At 33.0% G+C, this 21,540-nt stretch overlaps 1 protein-coding gene across 1 annotated transcript; it reads right to left on the minus strand.

Moving 5' to 3' along the window:
- Nucleotides 1-505: 505 nt before the first annotated feature.
- LOC106073802 (40S ribosomal protein S13) lies at nucleotides 506-9,221 on the minus strand. The gene is made up of 6 exons (XM_056043820.1): nucleotides 9,144-9,221; nucleotides 6,983-7,031; nucleotides 4,757-4,835; nucleotides 2,478-2,647; nucleotides 1,414-1,514; nucleotides 506-754 (listed from the first exon to the last, which is right to left on the minus strand). Exons 1-6 carry the CDS (start codon nucleotides 9,164-9,166, stop codon nucleotides 721-723), a joined length of 456 nt encoding a protein of 151 aa, XP_055899795.1. The 5' UTR covers nucleotides 9,167-9,221; the 3' UTR covers nucleotides 506-720.
- Nucleotides 9,222-21,540: the final 12,319 nt, after the last annotated feature.

Here is a 21,540-nt window from a genome sequence, read left to right on the forward strand (position 1 = left end):
AAAAAATTTTAAAAAGGAAATAGATTATGAACCATTTTTATTAGAAACCCATGATTACATTAATTTATGAGTTTCATAAAGCTGTTTTAAATTCTTTCAAAAGAACCACTTTATTAAACTATTTTGGCTTATTATCAGTACCAATCCATCTACCAAAATTTAAGGAAAGGATTTCTTCTTGAGCCGGATGTCACTGATGTGGCTGTATTTTTTAGCATCATTGGTCTTAAATACCGGAACCAGTACTACTAAACCACTTAATCAAGATTGTCTTTATTTTACACTTAGACAAGAGAACCTGATATAGCATTATGGAACATACTTAAGTTGGCTACCACAATCTCAATTTATATCCATTTACATTGTAACTGCAAAATCTGTCAATTTTTTTTTTGATTTACCGGTTAATATATATATATATAAATGTAAAATATAATTACCATACTTGTCTTTCAAAAATGTATAATATATCACCTGCTGTATTATACATAAAACTGTGGCAACATGACTTTCAATTGATTTTTATTTTAAGTTTCTTTATAATAATAGGTCACAATTAAATCCAGGGTACCGGTACCCTGGAACTTTGTTTCCAGTACAAGTATTGACTTTACAAAATATTGCTAAACATAAAATTTGAAAAGTCCTCACAAACATACATAAAAGAATTTAAAAAAAAAAAAAAGTTTTTTCAAATTTATTTCATGAATGAGAACAACTTTATGCAACCAGAGCAGATGCAGTAGATGACTCGCTGAGGAAATAAAAAAAAAAGTTTTATTATTGAAAGTCACTTATAACTAGATTTATGATGATTGCTTACTTGCCTATGTCCATTTTTACTCTTCCAACATATAGTATGTTTAGAACAACCATATAAATGGCTGTTGGTGCTTTTAACTCTGCAGTTTAGAATGTCTTTATAGACAAACTTGTTAACAACTAAAAATGGATGGTCAATAATAATTACTGAGTTGCACACCCAACACCATAGTTTACCATTAGTTGTTTTTTTTTACATAAATAATTCATGTTGAACAACCAGAAATAAAAATATGAATATTAGACATGCCTACGCCCAATGACCCAAAATGACAAACACTAATAAGGCTTTTGGGCCTCTTTTAAGGAACATTTACATGTTGAAGTTCTGCAACCATATCCAATTATTGCTTAAATAGCAATACTAGTTGGCCTTTAATTTATTAGATCTACAATTAAGACTATATATACATATATATTTTGTCCCTGCATTCAGTATTTTCATTTCGCATTGCTAATTTTTTATTTTTATCCAAATTCAAACTAACACAGAATGGCAGAACATGTAAATAGGGTTTTTTTTTGGCAATTTAGAAAAACAGTTCTGCACAGTAGGCATGTCTGTACTACATAAATCTTGCATTTACTTACTATTTCCAAGTTGGTGCTAAAACTTTTTTGGTTTTGTAATAGCGAGCCAATCTATGAATTCTGGATTCTACCAAAATTAATCGGTATTTAGCATCTTTGTCCTGCGATAAAAAAAAAGTAAAAAACAGTAATAAAAACTTAATAGAAAATGACATATCTAGCAAATATGACAAATTTGTCTCAGACCATCATTAGGTGGTAATTGTTCATCAGTTACTGATCAAGAGTAGCAAATAAGACATCATAGACAAAATTTCCAACATATTTTGTTGCATGCACTATAATCTTGAATTCAAAACAGTTTTAAAAGCAGGATATTAACAAAACACAAAATTATAAAAAAGTGTGCACTTAAGAGCTGTCAATATCATAACTATTTTACTGCTTAACAAGTATACATGTTGGGAAAATTAAGTATACCTTAAAGATTATTTTCAATATTGAGGATAATTTCTGATTTTAAAATAAAAATAGGGAAAACCATATTTTATGTTGTATTAACAAAAACTGATTAATGGGAGTAATTGTTATAAGAAATTATAAAGGTATAGTAAACGTTTTAAATTTTACTTAAGGTGGAACATACCTGTTGAATACATTATTAGATTTTATTTAAAATGTTCTAAATTGTAGACTTAAACAGGCATTAAAGAAGATAGCACTAATAAACTCGGGATACCTGTCCATTTGTCTCAGATTTGGTATGTGGTGAGTATTTCATCATCTTATAGTCAAGAGTAGCAAATATTAAGCAACATCATTGACAAATGAACAGTTGGATAACATTAACTGCAGCACTTATTTTTAAATGCCAAATCTTTGAACTATAAATTATAAAGGGTTTTATTTTTATTTTTTTTTAAGATTTTGTACTATATTATAAAAAGATAGTGTAAGGCCATGATCCGTAATATTATTATTAGTCCTTAATAAAATTGCACAAATAGATCTAGTAAATTATAAATAAGCTTAAAATGTATTTAAAAAAAAATAGATTTGTAGAATTAACGGCGGGCGGGAGGGGCCTACATAATTAAATTTTACAAGAACTAAAAATTCTTTACTTTTCTGCTCCTTTCCAAGTGCTTGCGAATGTTTACTGCTTTTTTTATCAAACTGTAAAGATCCTCAGGCAAACTGGCAGCAAGACCTTTTTTCTTCAAGATTCGCAAGATTTTATTGCCTGTAACAAACCTCACTTGTGCAACACCATGTGAATCCCTCAATATAACACCTGTTAAGGCAAAAACAAAAATGAAAGCTTAATGTTTGTTTTAAACTGGATTATAAAGTGCAGGCAAGTTTTTTATTTTTTAGATGTATACATGGCAAGAACCGAACAATTAATGTCATAAATATTATAGTCTTAATAAACTACCACTAATTTATAGTCTTAATAAACTACCACTAGTTTTTATTCATGTATTGTATTGGACAATGACTAATAGTTTCAAGCTAATGTGAGAATGGTAAGTGGTAGAAATAACATGTACTAGATTTGTACCATACAGATTTAGTTGATATAAGCTTTTTAAAAATATAACTTGCTATTTATGTTAAAATTCACAAGAGCAATAAAAAAACAACAAAGATTCGTCGCCTCAAATCAATCTGGGTCCTAAAACATTACCTAATTAACATGTATTACAGTTTAGGCAGTGATGGGAACTGACTTTGCAAAAATTTTAGGAAATTTTGTAAGCACCCCCCCCCCCCCCCCCCCCGTTTTTGAACTGGCCTGTCGTGGCGACGACTTAAAAAAAGATGTTGCTGAATTTTTTTAAACTACGTAGAATCATTTAATTTAATATTTTCTTTAATTAATGTTGTATTACATAACATTTACACTGCATTGTGCATTACTGCACACAAACTGCACTTCATTTAGCATTACTGCACTCAAAATGCATTCATGGCACTATTGTTTGTATATATATTGATGGGAGGAGAAAGCTTTTTGCAGTCTGAGCATTCTATAATAGATAACTGCTTTATACAGATATTGTAACAACTTCTTTCTCAAACAACTATAAGGATTAAATGTGTTTGAAAAACATGCTTTTAAAATTAGTAATGATAAGTTTTATATTAAAATATATACATATCCCTCACTATAGATAGATCTATAATCTATAGCTACTACTACTTATATCTAATAACTTTTCTAGATTCTAGATCCAATATATTATTATTAGATATCTACATTCTGTCAGGCTTATACTCAGTAACTCACTATAGTCATGTTAAGAAGTTTAAGAAGGCCTACTTACTACTATATAAAAAAAGTATATTCTATATATATAAATCCAGATGGTCGGTACACGGTAGGTCTATCACAGTATCACTCTATTAGATGAGTAGATCTAGATCTTATTATTATTATAATAGATCTAGATGTCTAAATCTAATCCCATTTGAACTCAAGGAAGTCGGCAGGCAGGGTTCAAATTAGAAAAATCTAGGGGTCATCGTAACAACAGTGAAAAAATAATAGATCTTGAATTGTAGTAATAGCGGCGATTAGCGCTACATACGTCGTAACATAGCGACCGGGCATCATTCATGATTGATACTCTTAAGTCTAAGTTAAGTTTAAGTCGAATACTTTTCAAAAGCTGGCAAGCAGCCATTGAAGTCTAGATCTAGATCAAAAGTATTCAAATTAAAGAATCTAGATATCTATCTAGACTGATTCAAACCACTCTAATCTGGACCGAGATCTAGACTTATAAGACAATACGGTAACACAAGATTAAAAAAAAAAAATAGAACTTTAACTGTGTCAAAAGACCGGATGTGCGGAGTTCAAAACAAATCAAAAATCTTATTTCGCATTCTTCCGAAAATGGAAAAATAATAAAATCGGATTTTTTTTTCATAAAAAAAAATTGAAAAAAAAAATCGGATTTAAAAAAAAAAAAATGTCTGGAAAACTTCGGATTTTTTTGCTAGAAAATCGGACCAGAAGAAATTATCGGAATTCCGACAATTGTCGGAAAATTCCCATCACTGTTTAGGACAAGTCCTTGACCTGGTTAGTGACATGCATTACCATTAAGAAAAACCTTTCAAACCCGCAAATAAAATTTGAGCATATGCACAATATCATCTATAACTATAGACTGACCTCTCCAATCAAGTTTAATTTTAACATTGCTATTTATATTGCCTAAACAGGTTACTTGAAATCCCATAGAATAGGAGGGCATACCTTTTTAAAAACATCACCCATGTTAGTGACTAGTTTACAAACACTTGTTAAATATTAGGTTTTGTTAAAATAAAAGTTATGGTCATCTGGACAATGAATTCACAAAACTAAAGATAGTGCAAGAACACTGACCAATTTGAGATGGAGTCAATCCCTTTTTGGCCAACTTGTATATCTGTTCCTCTACGTCATCAGCAGGGAGTTTAAGCCACTGTAAATTAAAGGTTTATCAATAAGATTATTATTGTCGCATAATTAATCTACATATTCTAACTTCATGGGGAAATGCATGTCTTAATGACTTATATTGCACCTGATATCAAGAAGTGATGATTTTCAACTACACAATACCATCAATGTCATGATACTTATATATATCTATATCTATATATCTATATATATATCTATATATATATATATATCTATATATATATATATCTATCTATATATATCTATATATATCTATATATATTTTTTATACTTCAAAACAATGCTCAATTTATGTATATGTTTCAATGATTGTTTTTTATTTAAATAATAGAGAAAAAAAAGTCGATTTTATCACATTGTGCTGCCTAATTGTCTACGCTTAAAGTCAGTTATTTTTTTTAACTTTCCTTACTAATGCTTTTAATTGCTTATAAATCTTGCATAATTTTCCTTTTGGAAAAAATGTTTTTTCATTTTAATAGTGTTTTTACAGAAAAAAAAGGTTTTTAAAGAGCGAGGGCTAAAAAAGGCTCTATATATTTTCTATATTAATTTTTAACGGGGTTGTGACATGGGATAGTGCCCTCGAGACATTAATATAAAAGTAATATATGTGAGAATATAAATAAATAAAAATTTTTAAAAAGACTATTTAATTTGAATCATAAAATATTGCCAGATCTAGCTTTAAGGAAGACTTGTCCACAGTCAATAAGTTTTAACTTTGAAGTTTCACTGTCCAAATAAACGTTCATTTTCATTTTATAAACATCCAGACCTGCCTACCAAAAAAAGTCCAAATGCGTAACGCTGATGGTCAAAATGCGTATTTTGGCACCAGAATGCGTAACACTTACGCGATCCACTATTTTGTCATATATATATATATATAATATTAGATCTAAATGTCATGATTAGATCTACAATCTAAATCTAGAATATAGATCAATACGACAATACAATAGAGATGATATCTAGACTAGATCTGGATCTATGTCTATACAATATAATCTCTAGATCTGGGCTCAAGAGTGTTACCGATGCCGTGGATCCACTACAAACGTAGGTCTACTCGAAACTTTTGTTGGCCTACCTTCATCCTTGATCTATTCTATATACTAAGACTAAGAATCTAGTTTAGATCTAGACTAGATGGTAGTAGATGTTATCGATCTAGATCTAGTCAATCTAAATCATACAACTAAATTGGATCTAGATTGTAGAGTAATGTAGGGAATTATGACATAACGTAATGTCTAGCTAGATCTATTCCTGTATAACAAGTTATCTAGATTCTAGATCTAGACTAGATATCTACAATGCCACTCAATGTGTTTTGAATCGATAGCACTTCGATATTTTTTTTCTATACAAATCAGGGATTCAACATAACTAATTTCTACTAATGAACTTACAAAAAAAAAGTCACGTTGGTGTATCAGCTAACTGACGGTACCAACCTAGTACCAACCCGCCACTCCCTCACACTCGCGTTCTTCATTTCTAGACTAAATCTAATTGCTTTTAAGAACCAATCAACATATAGTTCTGGACACAATGTGTTCCCCCACTTTTTCTGTCTCCCCCGCCCCACCAACAGGACGGCTTAGCCTTAGCGCGACCTCCGTGACCGCTCGTAAGCTAGTCAAGAGAGGGGAAAAAAAGGATACGAAATGCGTAACGCGACGGGTTAAATGCGTGTTTGCGTACTGACAGTCATTTTTGGGAGATTTTGCGTAACGAATTCGCATTTTGCGCAACGGTAGGCAGGTCTGAACATCAATTTAATTTATCTAAAATTGGTGTGCATTTTCCTTTACTTGTATACCAAATACAACATTTTCTGATAGCAAACAAAAAGGTTATTAAGGGTAGTGGAATATATATGAGTAAAATGAATAAATCCGTCGGAATGTGGAAAATAATTAAGGAGAGAAGAGTTAAATAGAAAATGGGATACTGCAACGAAGTGGGACTAAAATAAATTTCAGGCAGACTGAACGGTCTATAATATTTAGGATACATCTATAAGCTTATGCTCTCTAGATATATATTATAATATATATACTTATATAGTAAATAGAATATAGATCTACTTATGCTTATTTAAAATGAAATTTTAATGGCAAGCTAAAAATGTATACTCACAACTGGCACAGTTCTCCTGTATGGTAGAGCACTCTTAGAGATACCCTTACTGAAATAAAAAAAAAATAAATGATATTTATGCCTAAAAGTATTTTTTTAAAGAATGAAATAGTGAAAGACTTACCTTGTATAGCTAGACAAAAGAAACCCGGAAGTGTGGAAGTAAAAAAACGACAGATAAAGAGTTTGCGTTTTTTATGTGTTTTTTACATAGGCCGTACTTGGAAATTTATTAGTTTTGAATGAAATGTGACGAGTTTTAAAAATGTGTTATCGATTACTTTAGACAATGGCCTAATTAATGCTAATTACGATTTTTTTAAATATTTTTAAATTTATTATCAAAAAAAATCCCCCTTTTTTGTTTTTAGCAATACAGGGTCCAGGAAAATGCCCTAGCATTAATTTTTTTTCACTCCTGGCTATAACTATACCAAGTTTAACCGCGACATCTCATACACATCACTCAAAAACTTGAAAATATGGTTAGCATTGAGGGCTATGGGATTTACAGTTTTGATAAATTTTGTCATAAAAACGTAAAACCACTTCAGGCCATATATTCTGGATATACTCAAATACTTCAAATAGTTTTGTGTATTAAACACAAGCGCATGTCATAGTCTCAGTTGACATTGCCTGATTAAATGTTCACCTCGGGTTAAGAGGTTAAATGACGTGGAATTCCTGATGTAGAAAACAGGAAGTAGAATGAATAAAGTTTACTTTGAGTTCAGTCAAGTGGTATCCTTTGGACAGGGCTACCAAGTATTATCTTTTCAAGTCTTTTGGTCGGGCGCAGACAGTAGCAATTTAGAAAAGTCGAGTAGTAATTTCAGTTAGGTAGTAACTTTTGGGCAGTTGATGCCAGTGGTCTTTTTGAGACATGTATTTCTAGTAGTTATTCTGTATTATTCTGTAGTATTACCCTCTGAGATGTGGACGTTATTTGTAATCTACTCTGTAACGTATTGGATATATTTGATACTGCTGTTATGCGGATAGGATTGTTTCTTAACTTATGTAACTGACAAGGAGTGCAGTATTACTATTATTGTTATCAAATAAACATTTTGTCTGCTGAAACGGCATAAGTCAATCTGTAGTATCTATGTTTGTCTTGTCACTTGTGTCATGAGTACTCCAGGAAGCACGAACCCAGCATTCTACAGCCTCACGTATAATATGATACCATGTCAACGCATATATAACCTTTACAGCGCGTTTGAAAAAAAGTTTCAGATGATTTTGATCCCACTTTTAAATATTTTGTGCCATCTCAACACCGCCATTTTGTCCACACCCTTCTGACATTTCTTGTAGCTCTATAGACCTGATAATTTGTTTATTTTATCAATATTAACTTTCTAAACAAGTGAAGTTCATAAATATAAATGAAGGATTTGTGAGCTAGAAATTTACTACTAATACTACAATGACTACATCGATTAAATTTCTTTTTTAATAAGTAGGTCTATGAAACTCGAATTCCAACTTTTGGTCTGGGGGGTGTCTCAACCAGCTTAGCCAGCGAGATGCTCTCATTTTACTTGTTCCGTGTCAACCAATCACCCAGCCCAATGTTAGGTCAAAATGCCACAAAAAATCATAACTTTGCAACTGTTAAAAATACAGTCATAATTTATTATTATACACCATTGGAAAATTCTTTTAAAGTATTATAATGATGTACTACGAAAAATTGTTTTTTTCAAAGAAATTTTTTATTTCACCTTCCTACCTTGGCTTGTAAGTATATTTATGATCCAGATAAAATAAAAGATTGAATTGATTGATCATTGAATTAATAATAATTTAAGACATTTAAGTCTCATAATAATCCTATTTATCTCATTTCCTCAGAGATACATAGATTTAGATCTAGAAAAGTGAATCTGTTACAAAACTTTTGGACAAGCAATACTTTAAAAATCAGCATGGTCTGCTTTCCTTTGCAGGCTTTGCTGCGTGAGAGCGTCATCATCCTGCATGCGTGGTCGTTAAAATTCTTTCGAAGTCTTTACAATTATATTCGAATAAAAACATAACAAGTTAATGAAAAAATACTTGGAGCTTTAAATGAAAACTTAATTTCTTTCTGCATTAATTATTTCTCAATTATATATCTAATAATTGCTGTAATAAATAAAAATATTCTCACCCGGGATTGTGCATGCGACCCATGTTGGATTCTAAGAAGAAAGGAAGTTGTTCGTAACGGAAGTTCTGACAGCGCCGTCTAGACGGTGTAATGTAAAATTAATGTACTCGTAAAAAAAAGGATCTTAGCAACTTTACATGAACATAAAGCAAAAAAAAAAAAAAAAAAGAAACATAATATATATAAGCGAGCAATTCTTGTATGTATGTATATTTATTTATATATATTTATAGATATATATAAATTTTATTTCAAAAACGGCTCTAACGATTTTCTTTAAAATTTCAAAGTATGTGAATATTAATGAGAAAAAAGTTCTCAACTCATTGGCCATATCGGGAAAAATCGAGGTCGACCGTTATAACGGTTTGAAAATAATGAAATAAAATTTGTTTTAAAGGCTTTATAAATTGTTTACACTTTAAATGGGTAGACCCGTAGGTAGCTTTTACTTTGTTGTTATTTTGCTGGTGAATTATTGCAATGTGTTCAAGCTTCGAAGTCTACTGACCCATACTAAAACACAGCTTCTCTACGCCTTACTTGCACACACTGAACATGATACCCAGGGCTGGCCCTATATGAAATGGATTGCGCGCGGCTCAGTCATGGTAGGGATAAGGATAAATAAGATTTTGTATTAGAAACTAAATTCATCTTTGCATTACATTTTTATTAAATGAAAGCTGACAATGCCGTTTTATCACGTGTAGGATATGCGTTTACCATAGGATTGACATCCCAAATTGACAACTTTGTCTATTTTAAGGACATTTTTATGAGTTTCAGGAGATTTCCAGGAGCTCCTTAAAAACAATGAGACCAGGGAAACCCTATTATAAGTTTTAATGATTTAATTTAATAACTTACACAAAGAATTAGCGCGGGTATTATGAAAGTTCGGGGCCCACTGCGGCCCTGATGTTATCTAGCTCGTAGTCAACGAATTTTTATTGCGCTGCCACTTCTATTGGTTATCTTATCTTATCTTATATAATACAGACGTTACTTCAAAAAAGAAGATGATTACGTCCTACGCGTCATGCATTTAGTCATGCATATTAACCAATGACTTAAATTCTGCCAAGTCACTGGTTTTCCTGGCTAGCTCAGGCAACCCATTCCATGCTCTAATAGCACTAGGGAAGAAGGAGTATTTGTACAAATTTGTCCTAGCATATGGGACGAGGAATGTGCCTTTATCTTTGTGTCTTTCAGAGTATTTTATTAAATTTTGTTTTTGTATTTGAAGATTATGGTTCAGTGTTTTATGTATTATTGCTACTTTACTTTTGAGCCTTCTGTCCTGAAGGCTTTCTAAATTTAGTGATTTTACTAAAGGTGTTACTCTAGTCAAATGTGAATATTCGTTTGTTATGAATCGCACTGCTCTATTTTGTGTCTGTTCTAGTTTCTTAATGTTTTCTTGAGTTGAGGGGTCCCAAACAGAGGATGCATATTCTATTATTGGCCTAACCAAGGTTAAATAACATTTTAGTTTTATGTTCTTATTTGATTTATAGAAATTTCTTTTAATAAATCCTAATGCTTTGTTTGATTTTTTTGTAGTTTCATCAATATGTGGATTCCATGACAGTTTTTCATTTATTATAACACCTAGGTATTTTGCGTTTTTAGTCTGTGTTACTGGTTTGCCATGAATAAGATAAGTGGAATTAATTTGTTTTAGTTTTTTTGTTACTCTTAACAACTGACATTTTTCTGGGTGGAAAGACATGCTCCAATTTGATTCCCATTTCTGTAATTCATCTAATTCTCTTTGTAAAATATCTGTGTCTTGTGTTGTTTTTATTGTTCTATATATTATGCAATCGTCTGCAAATAATCTGACTTTTGTTCCTGAAGTAATGCAATTTGGTAAATCATTTATGTAAATTAAAAATAGTAGTGGACCCAAGACTGCTCCTTGAGGTACACCTGAGTTTACTGTTATCGGTGTTGATTTAGAACCATTTATTATTACAGTTTGTTCTCTCCCTATCAGAAAGTCTTTAATCCACTGATGCATTGGACCATTAATGCCGAAATATTTTAATTTTTTAAGCAAACTATGGTGGTGAACTTTGTCAAAAGCCTTAGAAAAATCTAGTAAGATAGCATCTATTTGTTCACTATTATCTAAACCTTTTGAAAAATCATCAATTAGTCCTATTAGTTGTGTTTCACATGATCTATATTTCCTAAAGCCATGTTGGTATGGTGTGAGGACATTATGTTTGTCTAAGTGGTTTATGATGTTGCTACATATTATGTGTTCTAGGATTTTACATGTGATGCTGGTAAGTGATACTGGTCTGTAGTTTCCTGGGTCAGATTTTTCTCCTTTTTTAAATAGGGGGGTGACATTAGCTTCTTTCCAGTCCTTTGGTACTCTGCCCTGGTTAAGTGAAGCCTGAAAGAGTATTTTGAACACTGGAGCTAGCTCATTACTTAGTTCTTTGAGTAATCTAGCTGGAATACCATCAGGTCCAGAAGCTTTATTTGGTTTGGTGTTGGCTAATAGTTTTTGAATTCCATTTTCTTGTACTACTATATCTTCTATGTTGTCTACTTGGTTCAAATTCAGTAATATGTCTTTGTCTCCTGGGGCTGAGAATGCTGATGCAAAGTATTTGTTTAGAATGTTTGCTTTAGTTTCATTATCATTATGTATTATGTTATGTTCATCTTTTAATGGCGCTACGCCTGTTGTTTCCATTTTCTTAGACTTAATGTATGACCATAGGTTTTTGTTGTTATCTTTAGATATTACATTGTTTATGTATTCACTCTGCAGTTGTCTGCTTACTTTTTGGGTTAAGTGTTTAATTTTCATATACTTTTTGTAAACTCTTTCTGCATTAGTTTCTTTAAATTTTCTATATAGGTTTTCCTTCTGTTTACAAAGCTTCTTTAGTCTATTATTAAACCAGCATTTATTTATTTTGTTTGATGTGTATTTAGTTGGAATATGATTTATTCCAGAGTAAGATTTTTCTTTTGGGTTTTGTATTGGCTACTGCTTTTATCTGACTGTGTATTTTTATGATCTCATGGTCTGATAGACCAGGGATAATATCATAATCAACTACTAATCCAGGTCTGTTGGTTAAGAAGAGATCTAATGTGTTGTTTAATCTAGTTGGCTTTTTAATGATTTGATCTAAACTTAGGTTGTGTAAAGTTTCTATGAAAAGCTCATTTATGTTCTTAAGGTTTTGGTGTTTATCTATGGTTAGTGTTTTCCAATTTATATCTGGTAGGTTGAAATCACCCATAATCCAAAAAACTGCATTTTTATTTGTCTCTTTAAGTGTAGTAATCTGATTACATAGTTCCTGCATGTATTCTAAACTAGAATTTGGTGGTCTGTAAATGCTGCCTATTATTAGGGATGTTGAGGTGGTATTAATTTTGCAAAATGTTGATTCTATATTTTTTGAGTTAGGTAAGGTAATTTCTTCTGCTATAAGAGTGTTTTTTATTGCTAAAAGAACTCCTCCATGATTATCAGCCCTATCTTTTCTAAAAATTTCATAATTACTATTGAAAATTTCTGCATTATAAATTTCAGGATGTGGCCAAGTTTCTGTGCCTGCAATTATGTCTGGTTTCTCACATTCTAATAAAATTTCTAAGTCTGCTGTTTTGTTCCTAATGCTTTGAAAATTTATTACTAAGGTTTTAAGGTATTTTGGTGTTACTTCTTTAGTAGGTTTGTTTAGTGAGGCTGTTGTATTAATTTTAGTAGATTTAGGTTTAACAGGAGTGGTTTACCTATAAAACTCGGTAAAACGGAAGTCATGTTCTAGAAGTCACCCAATAAAACCTACTCAGCCCAAAGATCACCGCGCATAGACATCCCTTCGCGTGGTAGACATCTTCACATATCTGGGAAGCGTAGTATTAAATGACACATTGCTTTAAAGGGAGGTTGATATGTCATCAGGGATTGTCGTGCTTTTGGACGCCTCCAATCGAGAGTGTGGCGAAATAAATCGCTCCGCCGGTCTACAAAAATCAGTGTCTACCAAGCAGTGGTTCTCTCAAACCTTCTTTGTGGATCTGAGACATGAGTACTTTATAGAAAGTAGCTAAGACTTCACCAAAGATATTTGTACACCATCATGGACATACGGTGGCAAGACCGCACTATAAACAGCGATATTCTTGTGAAATGGTATGAACTTGTTATAGTCCAACAGTCACTCTGGGAAGAGCACGTATCCCGTATGGGGGACGATTAAATGCCAAAGTAAATCTTTTTTTTTTATTGAGCTGAAAGGTTCTCGGCGTAACAGAGGTGGCCCACAATAACGCTTCTTTTGAATACTAACGCGATGTTTTTAAGTCTCTTAGGAAAAAATGCACTATTTTACTTTGTTACAAGGTGCACCTTTTACATTATAACGTAGAGATTTTGCATCACTTGATGCTTCGTACTAAAGCTCTAATGAATATACTAGTTGCAATATTAAATGTCAGAACGTAACCATTTTAGAAGTTACACTGCAAAGACTTTCTTCCAAGCCAATAGTATTTTACGCAAAACATACAATGTAAAACGTTCATCGTTCATTGTCGTAATTACAAAAAATATTCCCAAATATTGAGTTTGAAACCCCCCTACCAGGGGGGTTTTGCAGTTAAATCCCCCTCTTCTATAAAACAAAACACACAAAAAATGCAAACGATAATCCCCAAATTCCAAGTGCACAGTTAAGGAAGATTTTGATTTTAAAACCCCTCCAAAATTTACGATAGACCCCCTCTTCAATATGGAAAAAAAGCAAATTATGCACTCAAAATGTTATGAGTGTAGCTAAATGGGTTTTGACTCAGTTTTAAGTTTAAACTCCCCTCCAGTGGAGTTTGAAGCTAAAAAATACATCTTCAATAAAAAAAAAAGCAAATTACACACTCTAAAATCTGATAGCGTAGCCATATGGGTTTTGAGTTTAAACCCCCCGCCAGCGGGGTTTGAAGCTAAAAAATACATCTTCAATGTAAAAAAAAAAGCAAATTACGCACTCAAAATGCTATGAGCGTTGCCAAAAGGGGTTTTGAGTTCATATACCCCTTCACAACGGTTTGATGCTAAAAAATACCTCTTTAATATAAAAAAAAAGCAAATTACACACTAAAATTATTTGAGCGTAGCCAAGCGAATTGGGGGTTTTGAGTTTAAACTCCTTTCCTCCAGATGGTTTTGAGTTTAAAATCCCCCTACAGAGCGTTTTGAGGTGGAAAACCTCTATCTTCAATATTACTCTAAAGCAAACTACAGTTACCAAATTCTATGATCGTAGCTAAATTGGGGTTTTGAATTTAAAAAACTACAACAAAGTCCTAAGATTTTTAGTTTAAAACCTCTAACAGATGAATTTGACGATAATACTTATGTTTTTCGATATAAAATCTAATGCAAACTACAGTCACCCAATTCCAAGAGCGTATCCCAGAGAGGTTACATTTCTACCAGTTGCGGGGCTCCATTAATAAAGTGCAGTGAATAGTCATCTGCCGAAATTGAAAAACACTAAATGTGGCTCAACAAAGATGGCTAAGACAGATTTTAGGAGTTAGTTATTGAGATCGGGTATAAATCAAGGAAATCCTATGCCGAACTGGGAGTCGACCCCTTAGTAAAATTGTGACAGAGCGTCGCATGAGGTTTGCGGGACATGTTCTCCGACAAAATAAATTACGCATAATAAGAGTTGCGATGACATCCTAGTACAACTTGGTGCCACACATTCATGGAGGTCCTCGGAGCAGGTGGGAAGAGGCTTCAGAAATTACCAGTGACAGATTTTTGTGGAAACAGCTTGACGGCAAATGCGCCGAACGGCGCGGCAGGTCTTAGTCAGTAAAAATAGCACATACATTTTTGAGATAAGACTTTTTAATAGCAGGAAAATGCACTGTAGATACCTCAGAATATGCATTTTGTTGACATTCTATGCCAGAAATAGTGCATGGCGGCGGGGCTCCGCCCCGCTCTAGGGTGAGCTCCTAGAGCTCCCCCAGAGCCTCTTCCTGGCAATGGAGGGGTGTCAACAATTTTTCCATTAACTCCAGGAAGAACCTATTCTAGGGCACAATAAACGTGTTCCAAAAGAATGAAGGGTCAGAATGTAATAAAGATTATGAACACACACACACATACATATATACAAACATTTTTTTTTCGCGAGGGGGGGCGGGGGGGGAGAAAAAAATCCCCCCTTCCCTACCCCCCCCCCCCCGAAAAAAAATCCTGGCTACGCCCATGATATCCTTCCTTAACTAATTATTCATCCGAGCGAGGCTCGGTCACCAGCATAGACTATATGTAATATATAGTGTATGGTCACCTGGTACTATTTTTTAAATTGATTCCTATTAGATGACATTTTTTTCTCACTTTTACTGTCCACAATCTGGTAGCATTATGAAAACATGAAATACGGTGCGCTTATAGATAGTTTTTGGACAATATGAAATCCCATACAAAATGATGTTGATATCATGAAAATAATTACACAATAAACTTAAATCTAAAATATAATGGACAAAAACAAGTTAAATATAAAAATACTTATTTTAAAACCTCGTTTATATTGAATGAACAGTGCATTAATTATATTGAATCAATCATTTCATTATTTTTTAATGAATCAAAATGTAATATATACTTGTAATATCAAATATATTAGTTGACCAACAAGGATAAACTGTTTGGTTTGTCAGTGGAGCTTACTCCTTTTAGTGTGATCTAAGAGCACTATTCTTGTGAGCGACTGTGAATGATTATTGTCACAGATCGTCCGCAGCCAATTTGGTACATATTCCATATAACATGCTTAAAGCATTATCAATGCGCTTTGGTCTAATGATCCTAATCACTTTTGTGGACCAGTTCTTTTTTTTTAAAAAAAGGGGGGGGGGAGTATCTGGGAGAAGGTTTACATGCTGCCTTTAAAAAAAAGGAAAGCAAAATTATTGATCCTGTATTCGAACATGAGCCTCCATGATGGAAGGTCGTGTTTTCCACTAAGCTATTAAAGTACTTATAAAATATAGAAGGTTTTATTAGTCTATTGTTAGTTTAAAAGTTTTAGAGAACGACTCATTTCTCTGCTTGTTTGTGCGGCTATGCGTAATTATTGACAAAGGTCGCCCGCCGCCGATTAACTATATTTTCAATATAAAACACTCTGGTTAACGTGTTGTCATGGACAAAGTTTAATTGTGCAAAGTTTCAACTTGATCCGAGAAGAGGAGTAGGAGTAATAACGTGTACAATATTTGCATCTGACAGACGGAATGACTGGATATAAGCTCGGTTATAACTATTGTTTTTCATATTTAAAAAAAGGTTGGACACCAACATACATATAAAACATGTTTAATTCTTTTTAAAGATATCATACAATGAACTTATGTGTCTAAAACATTTAGCGCCAACCATAGACATAAATAAATATAGACTGGCCGATTAAAGAGTTGTATGAAACGAAAATTTGTGACTTGCAATTTTGTGTACTTTATTATACAGCATTTATGAGCAGTATAAAAGTTAAGTATTCATGTCATCTATTTCAACCATAACCTATATAAGTATTACAATAGTTTTGTTTAATCTCTAAGAATGAAGATCAAGCAACTTTTCATAATTCGGAAATCCGAATACAATAGATATACATGTTTTCAAGTTACATGAAGCTACTTCCTTTTTCCAGTCTATTTATTTATGTCTATGGCGCCAACATATTCTACGCCAAAAAGGATACTGCGCCAAAACGTACAGCTTCGCAATGCGCCTATTTGTTTTGTTTTTTCAAGTGCTTATATTCCGTTAACCATAAGTAGCTGATGCCTCATACACTATAAAAATAATTTTGATAAAGATTTTCTTTATACGTTATTAAAATGTAGTCAATATGTATTCCTAAGGATATTTCCGGAGAAACTGTGAAATAATATGGCTGAACTCTAAATGTCGCTTTTAATTGTTAGAGTTAAAATCCTCATTATAGTCGAAAATGAATAAATGTTTAATCAATCAATCTCTACAAAGATCAAGGGAAAACATTTCACCTTTCTTGATTACAGAGCCGGCCCTAACAATTGCGGGGCCCTATGTGAAGTTGCGCGGGACCCAGTCGCAGTAGACATACGGATAATTAATGAAAATGTAAGATTTTGTATTAGAAAATAAATTCGTCTTTGCATTTTATTAATTCTTTACTAAGTACAAAATCACGACCAAGTTAACTTTACTTGACGAGACTTGCGTGTAGCGAAGTCATACAGTAGGGCCTATATTATTAAAACCCTGCCATGCACACCGCCATCCACAGCTAGTGCAGAAGGTGCGCACTTTTAGAGACTAGACTAAGAAGGATGTTTATATTAGGAAGAAGAGAACAAAGTTCCGCCCAAGTCTAGAACTTACGAAGAGGCTGTGCTCAAGGCAGACATTGTTATTTATTATGTGTTTGTGATGTCCTGCGAATAAAAATCTGTCCCGTTGAGTTATCTCCTCCTAAGTTATTACAATATTATCAAAATTCTGTAGCTACATAGATCACGCTCAATAGCAAAAATCACCAAATCGTTCAATCTATCTTCGCGAAGTGTTGACCTCAAATAATTCTTTATTAGTTTGAGGCGCGAGAAGCTTGTTTCACCGGATGCCACAGTTACGTGTATTGTATAATGCCTTTATTTTTAATCGCGCGTAGGATTGGAGTTTTCCATATTGAATGACCCCTCAGAGTGAATATTTTGTCTATATTTCAGGAAATTTCCTGGACTTTTTCGTATATTTTGCATTTTCATGAGAATTGTAGGAGCTACTGCAAAATCAGGAGGCCGCAGGAACCCTGTTATAAGTTATAATGGTTCAATTTAATAATTTACTCATAGAATTAGCGCGGGTCATATGAAAGTGCGGGGTCCACTAAGGTCGGCCCTGCTTGATTAAAATATAGTCACTATACAGATTGTAATTGTAACCTCTCGAAAAGATTTTTGACTTCCAGTGGAGCATAGGGCGGCAAAGTTCTACGCCCTCAGACTCTGTTCTGGGCAATTCCTCTCAGTTGTAACTGTTGAATCAACGCTCATCCTACTATATTTGCAGCTTTTTGGCCTGTCGATCTTCCCCATGTTTACTTTAGTCTCCCAGCACGTGTCATACACTGTGAGATCCAGTCTAGAGCCTTTTGCAATGTTAACTCATGTTTTTCGCATTGTATGCCCGATTCAGCCCCATTTGAGTCTTTTTATTTCTTAGTCTGTTCGGTGTTTATCTTCGGTGTTGTTTCCCCACAGATTTCAGGTAGGCCTATAACTAGAGATTTTGTTCGGGCATTTCAAACCAATTATAATAATAATAATAATAATAATAATCTTTATTATCCGTAAGGAAATTTGTCTTACAATTTGTGCATTACCAAACAAAAAACATTATAACTATAAGAAACCAAAGTGTACATTCACACCAGACTCACTCATAATTTACATGTGACAAAGTTTGTACCAGATTGTTCTTATTTAATGATTTGATTGCCAGGGGAACAAAAGAGTGTTTGTGTCTGTTTGTCTTTGCTATCGGTGTCTTGTATCTCTTTTGTGATGGTAAAATCACAAAATCCTGACACAAAGGGTGATTCTTTATTTCAAGGATCTTGTTAGCTTTTTTATAGATGTTTGTCTCAAACAACTGCCCAAATGGGGTTTGTTTTTTGCCAATGATTTTGCAAGCAGCATTGAGGATTCTATTAAGTTTATTCCTATTTTTAATGCTCAGATTGCCATACCAGGCAGTGATATTGAAACTGAAAACATTGCAGATGTGAGCGTGATAAAACATAGCCAAGGCCTTTTCGCTAACATTAAACGAGGACAGCTTTCTTAGTAGTCCTAATCTTTGCTGCCCTTTTTTGCTGATATAATCAGTATTTGCAGTAAAATTTAGTTTATTGTCTAGGATAGTACCAAGGTATTTAAAGGTCTCTCCAGGCTCCAAGTCTCTGCGCCATATAGGCTAAACGTAACAGAACTGCTTTCACATTTGCGTTGAAGATTCTGATTTTATTGTATAAGGACATTGCTTTTGACGCCAGATCGTCAGTAAAATATTTAAAGAATGCTTAGCCTTGTTTTGGTCCGAATTTTTTACATCTGTATCTGCTCACCCTTCTTTGTCTATAATTCTTCCAAGCAGGGCCGGTTTTAAGCCACTGCAACCTATGCGGCCGCAGTGGGCCCCGCACTTTCACAGGCCCCGCGAGAATTCTATGTATAAATTATTAAAATAAACCATTTTAACTTATTATTAAAGGGTTTCCGGAATTCTCCTGAAATTGTAATATATACGAAAAAGTCATGAAAATATCGTGAAATTATTAAAATCTTCTGAAAACTGATGCCAATCTCCTTAAAAACAGACAAATTGTCATTTCTGGGAGTCATTCAATATGGAAAACGCCAATCCTACTAGCAATTTAAAAAAAAACGGCATTGTCAGCTTTTATTTAATAAAAATGTAATAATAAGGCGAATTTAAACCAAAACAAGAAGTTTCAATTCTTAACTTACTTTTAATAGTTTCTGGCATAAAATATATATATAGAGAGAGATTAGAGTCACTATTGCGGAACAGGCATGTTTGCGGAACAGCTCGTCGAAATTAGTTAAAATCTACTTTATTTTGAAATTTTCTGCTAAACTACTCTAACGGTACTGCGCATGGTCCATTTCTCTACATTTTCGATATACAGGTTTTACTTTAACAGCAGAAAATTAATTTTGACTCCAGGTTAAAGTTGACAGGTGTGGAATCGTCCATTATTTTTCACGTACCAGGAGAACCACATAGGTCAAGGCTTAAGGCTTTTTAAAAATGATAATGACCCATCACCTGCATGATACACCTAATTTTCGGTTTATAAATGGATGTGAAAAAACGTAATTTCATAGCTATCCTTCGGGAATTCAATTTTTAAAAAATTGGGAGGTGTTTACCCAGGTTTTACCTTTTTAAAGATAGTCACAATTGTGGAACACTATAGATGTTATTCATTTGACTGCGCATTTAGCTTAATATTTACATAGTGATTTGGATTTTCGGAATTTAAATATGAGTTTGCATTAGTATACATAAATTTAAAAAATTTAGTGAATAATATTAGATATAATATAGAATTTATGATTACCAGACGTCTAGAAAAAAGTAGACAAATCATAATATCATATAGACCTATATAATATTAATATAACAAAAAAGAATGTGGAAAATAAACCTTGTAAGGAAAATCAGAGTAGTGTGACGTCAATTACAATTAAAGAAGAGGTAAAGAATCTAAAATGTGAGTCTTAGATCTAGTGTGTGTCTTTAGCTTTAATTTAAAAAAAAATGTAAAGAGTAAGGAGTTCAAGTATTATTAAAGACTTTATATAGGCTTTGTTCCGACATTTTTACCGTGTTCCGCAATTGTGACTTCTTAAAAAATCCTGTTCCGTAATTGTGACTGACCATATCTCAGTCGAGTTGAATTTTTAAATTTAAATATGTGTTGAAAAACTAAACAATGTGTCCATTTTATCGGAAAATGGATGGGCAACGCCTAGGTACTTTTAGTTTTTCCATAGGTCTAACAATTACGGAGCAAAAATTCAAAACTAAAAGTAGCTGCAAACTGTTCCGCAATAGTGACTTTACTATATATCTAAATCTATCTCGACCTCTTAAAAAATCAAAAGCGATATTTTGCTAGTCGATAGTAAATCTAAAAGGCGAATCTGAATGTTTATCAGCTTTTATTGAAAAACTACTATCTACTGTAGATGGCTCGTAAAGTTAATTTGACACTGATTTTGTACTTAGCAAAGGATTAATAATATGCAAAGACGAATTTATTTTCTAATACAAAATCTTAATTTTCACTTACTATCCTTATCACAACCCAGAATAGGCCCCTCTCAATCCGTTTCGCATAGGGCCCCGCAATCTGTTGGACCGGATTTGCTTCCAAGGTAGACATAAAGTTGTTAGTTTCTACTAGGTTTTCTCTTGAGTTGGTTGTTTCTTGGTTTTTCTCATCACCTCAGTTTTCTTTATATTGATTTTTAATGCTTCATTATTGTATTGCAAGGAGTCATACCAGTGAGCACTACATAATCAAGTTCAGCTAAGGTGCGCAAAATGTTCAAGTACGACTATTTATTCATTCAACTATTTACCAAATATATGTAAAAACAACAACAAATAAAAAAATTCTAGTCGATTGCTGGAATTCCCTCAGACCCAATTTCATGACGTAAATCAATAGCCTATGATTATATTTTGAAAAATTCAAACGGTCTTCTTCTTCTCTTCATTCTCATTATTATGTTAGAGCGTTCA

This window comes from Biomphalaria glabrata, chromosome 10 (assembly GCF_947242115.1).
Source record: "Biomphalaria glabrata chromosome 10, xgBioGlab47.1, whole genome shotgun sequence".
In the NCBI taxonomy this organism is placed as follows: Eukaryota; Metazoa; Mollusca; class Gastropoda; family Planorbidae; genus Biomphalaria; species Biomphalaria glabrata.

What these genes read in the sequence shown, in the direction of transcription:
- LOC106073802 (XM_056043820.1), bottom strand. Translation starts at nt 9,166, where the DNA reads ATGGGTCGCATGCACAATCCCGG. An exon ending in ACTTGGAAAGGAGCAGAAAA is followed by an intron (nt 1,515 to 2,477) that starts GTAAAGAATTTT and finishes TTTTTATCGCAG; the next exon opens with GACAAAGATGCTAAATACCG. An exon ending in TTAGCACCAACTTGGAAATA is followed by an intron (nt 755 to 1,413) that starts GTAAGTAAATGC and finishes TTATTTCCTCAG; the next exon opens with CGAGTCATCTACTGCATCTG.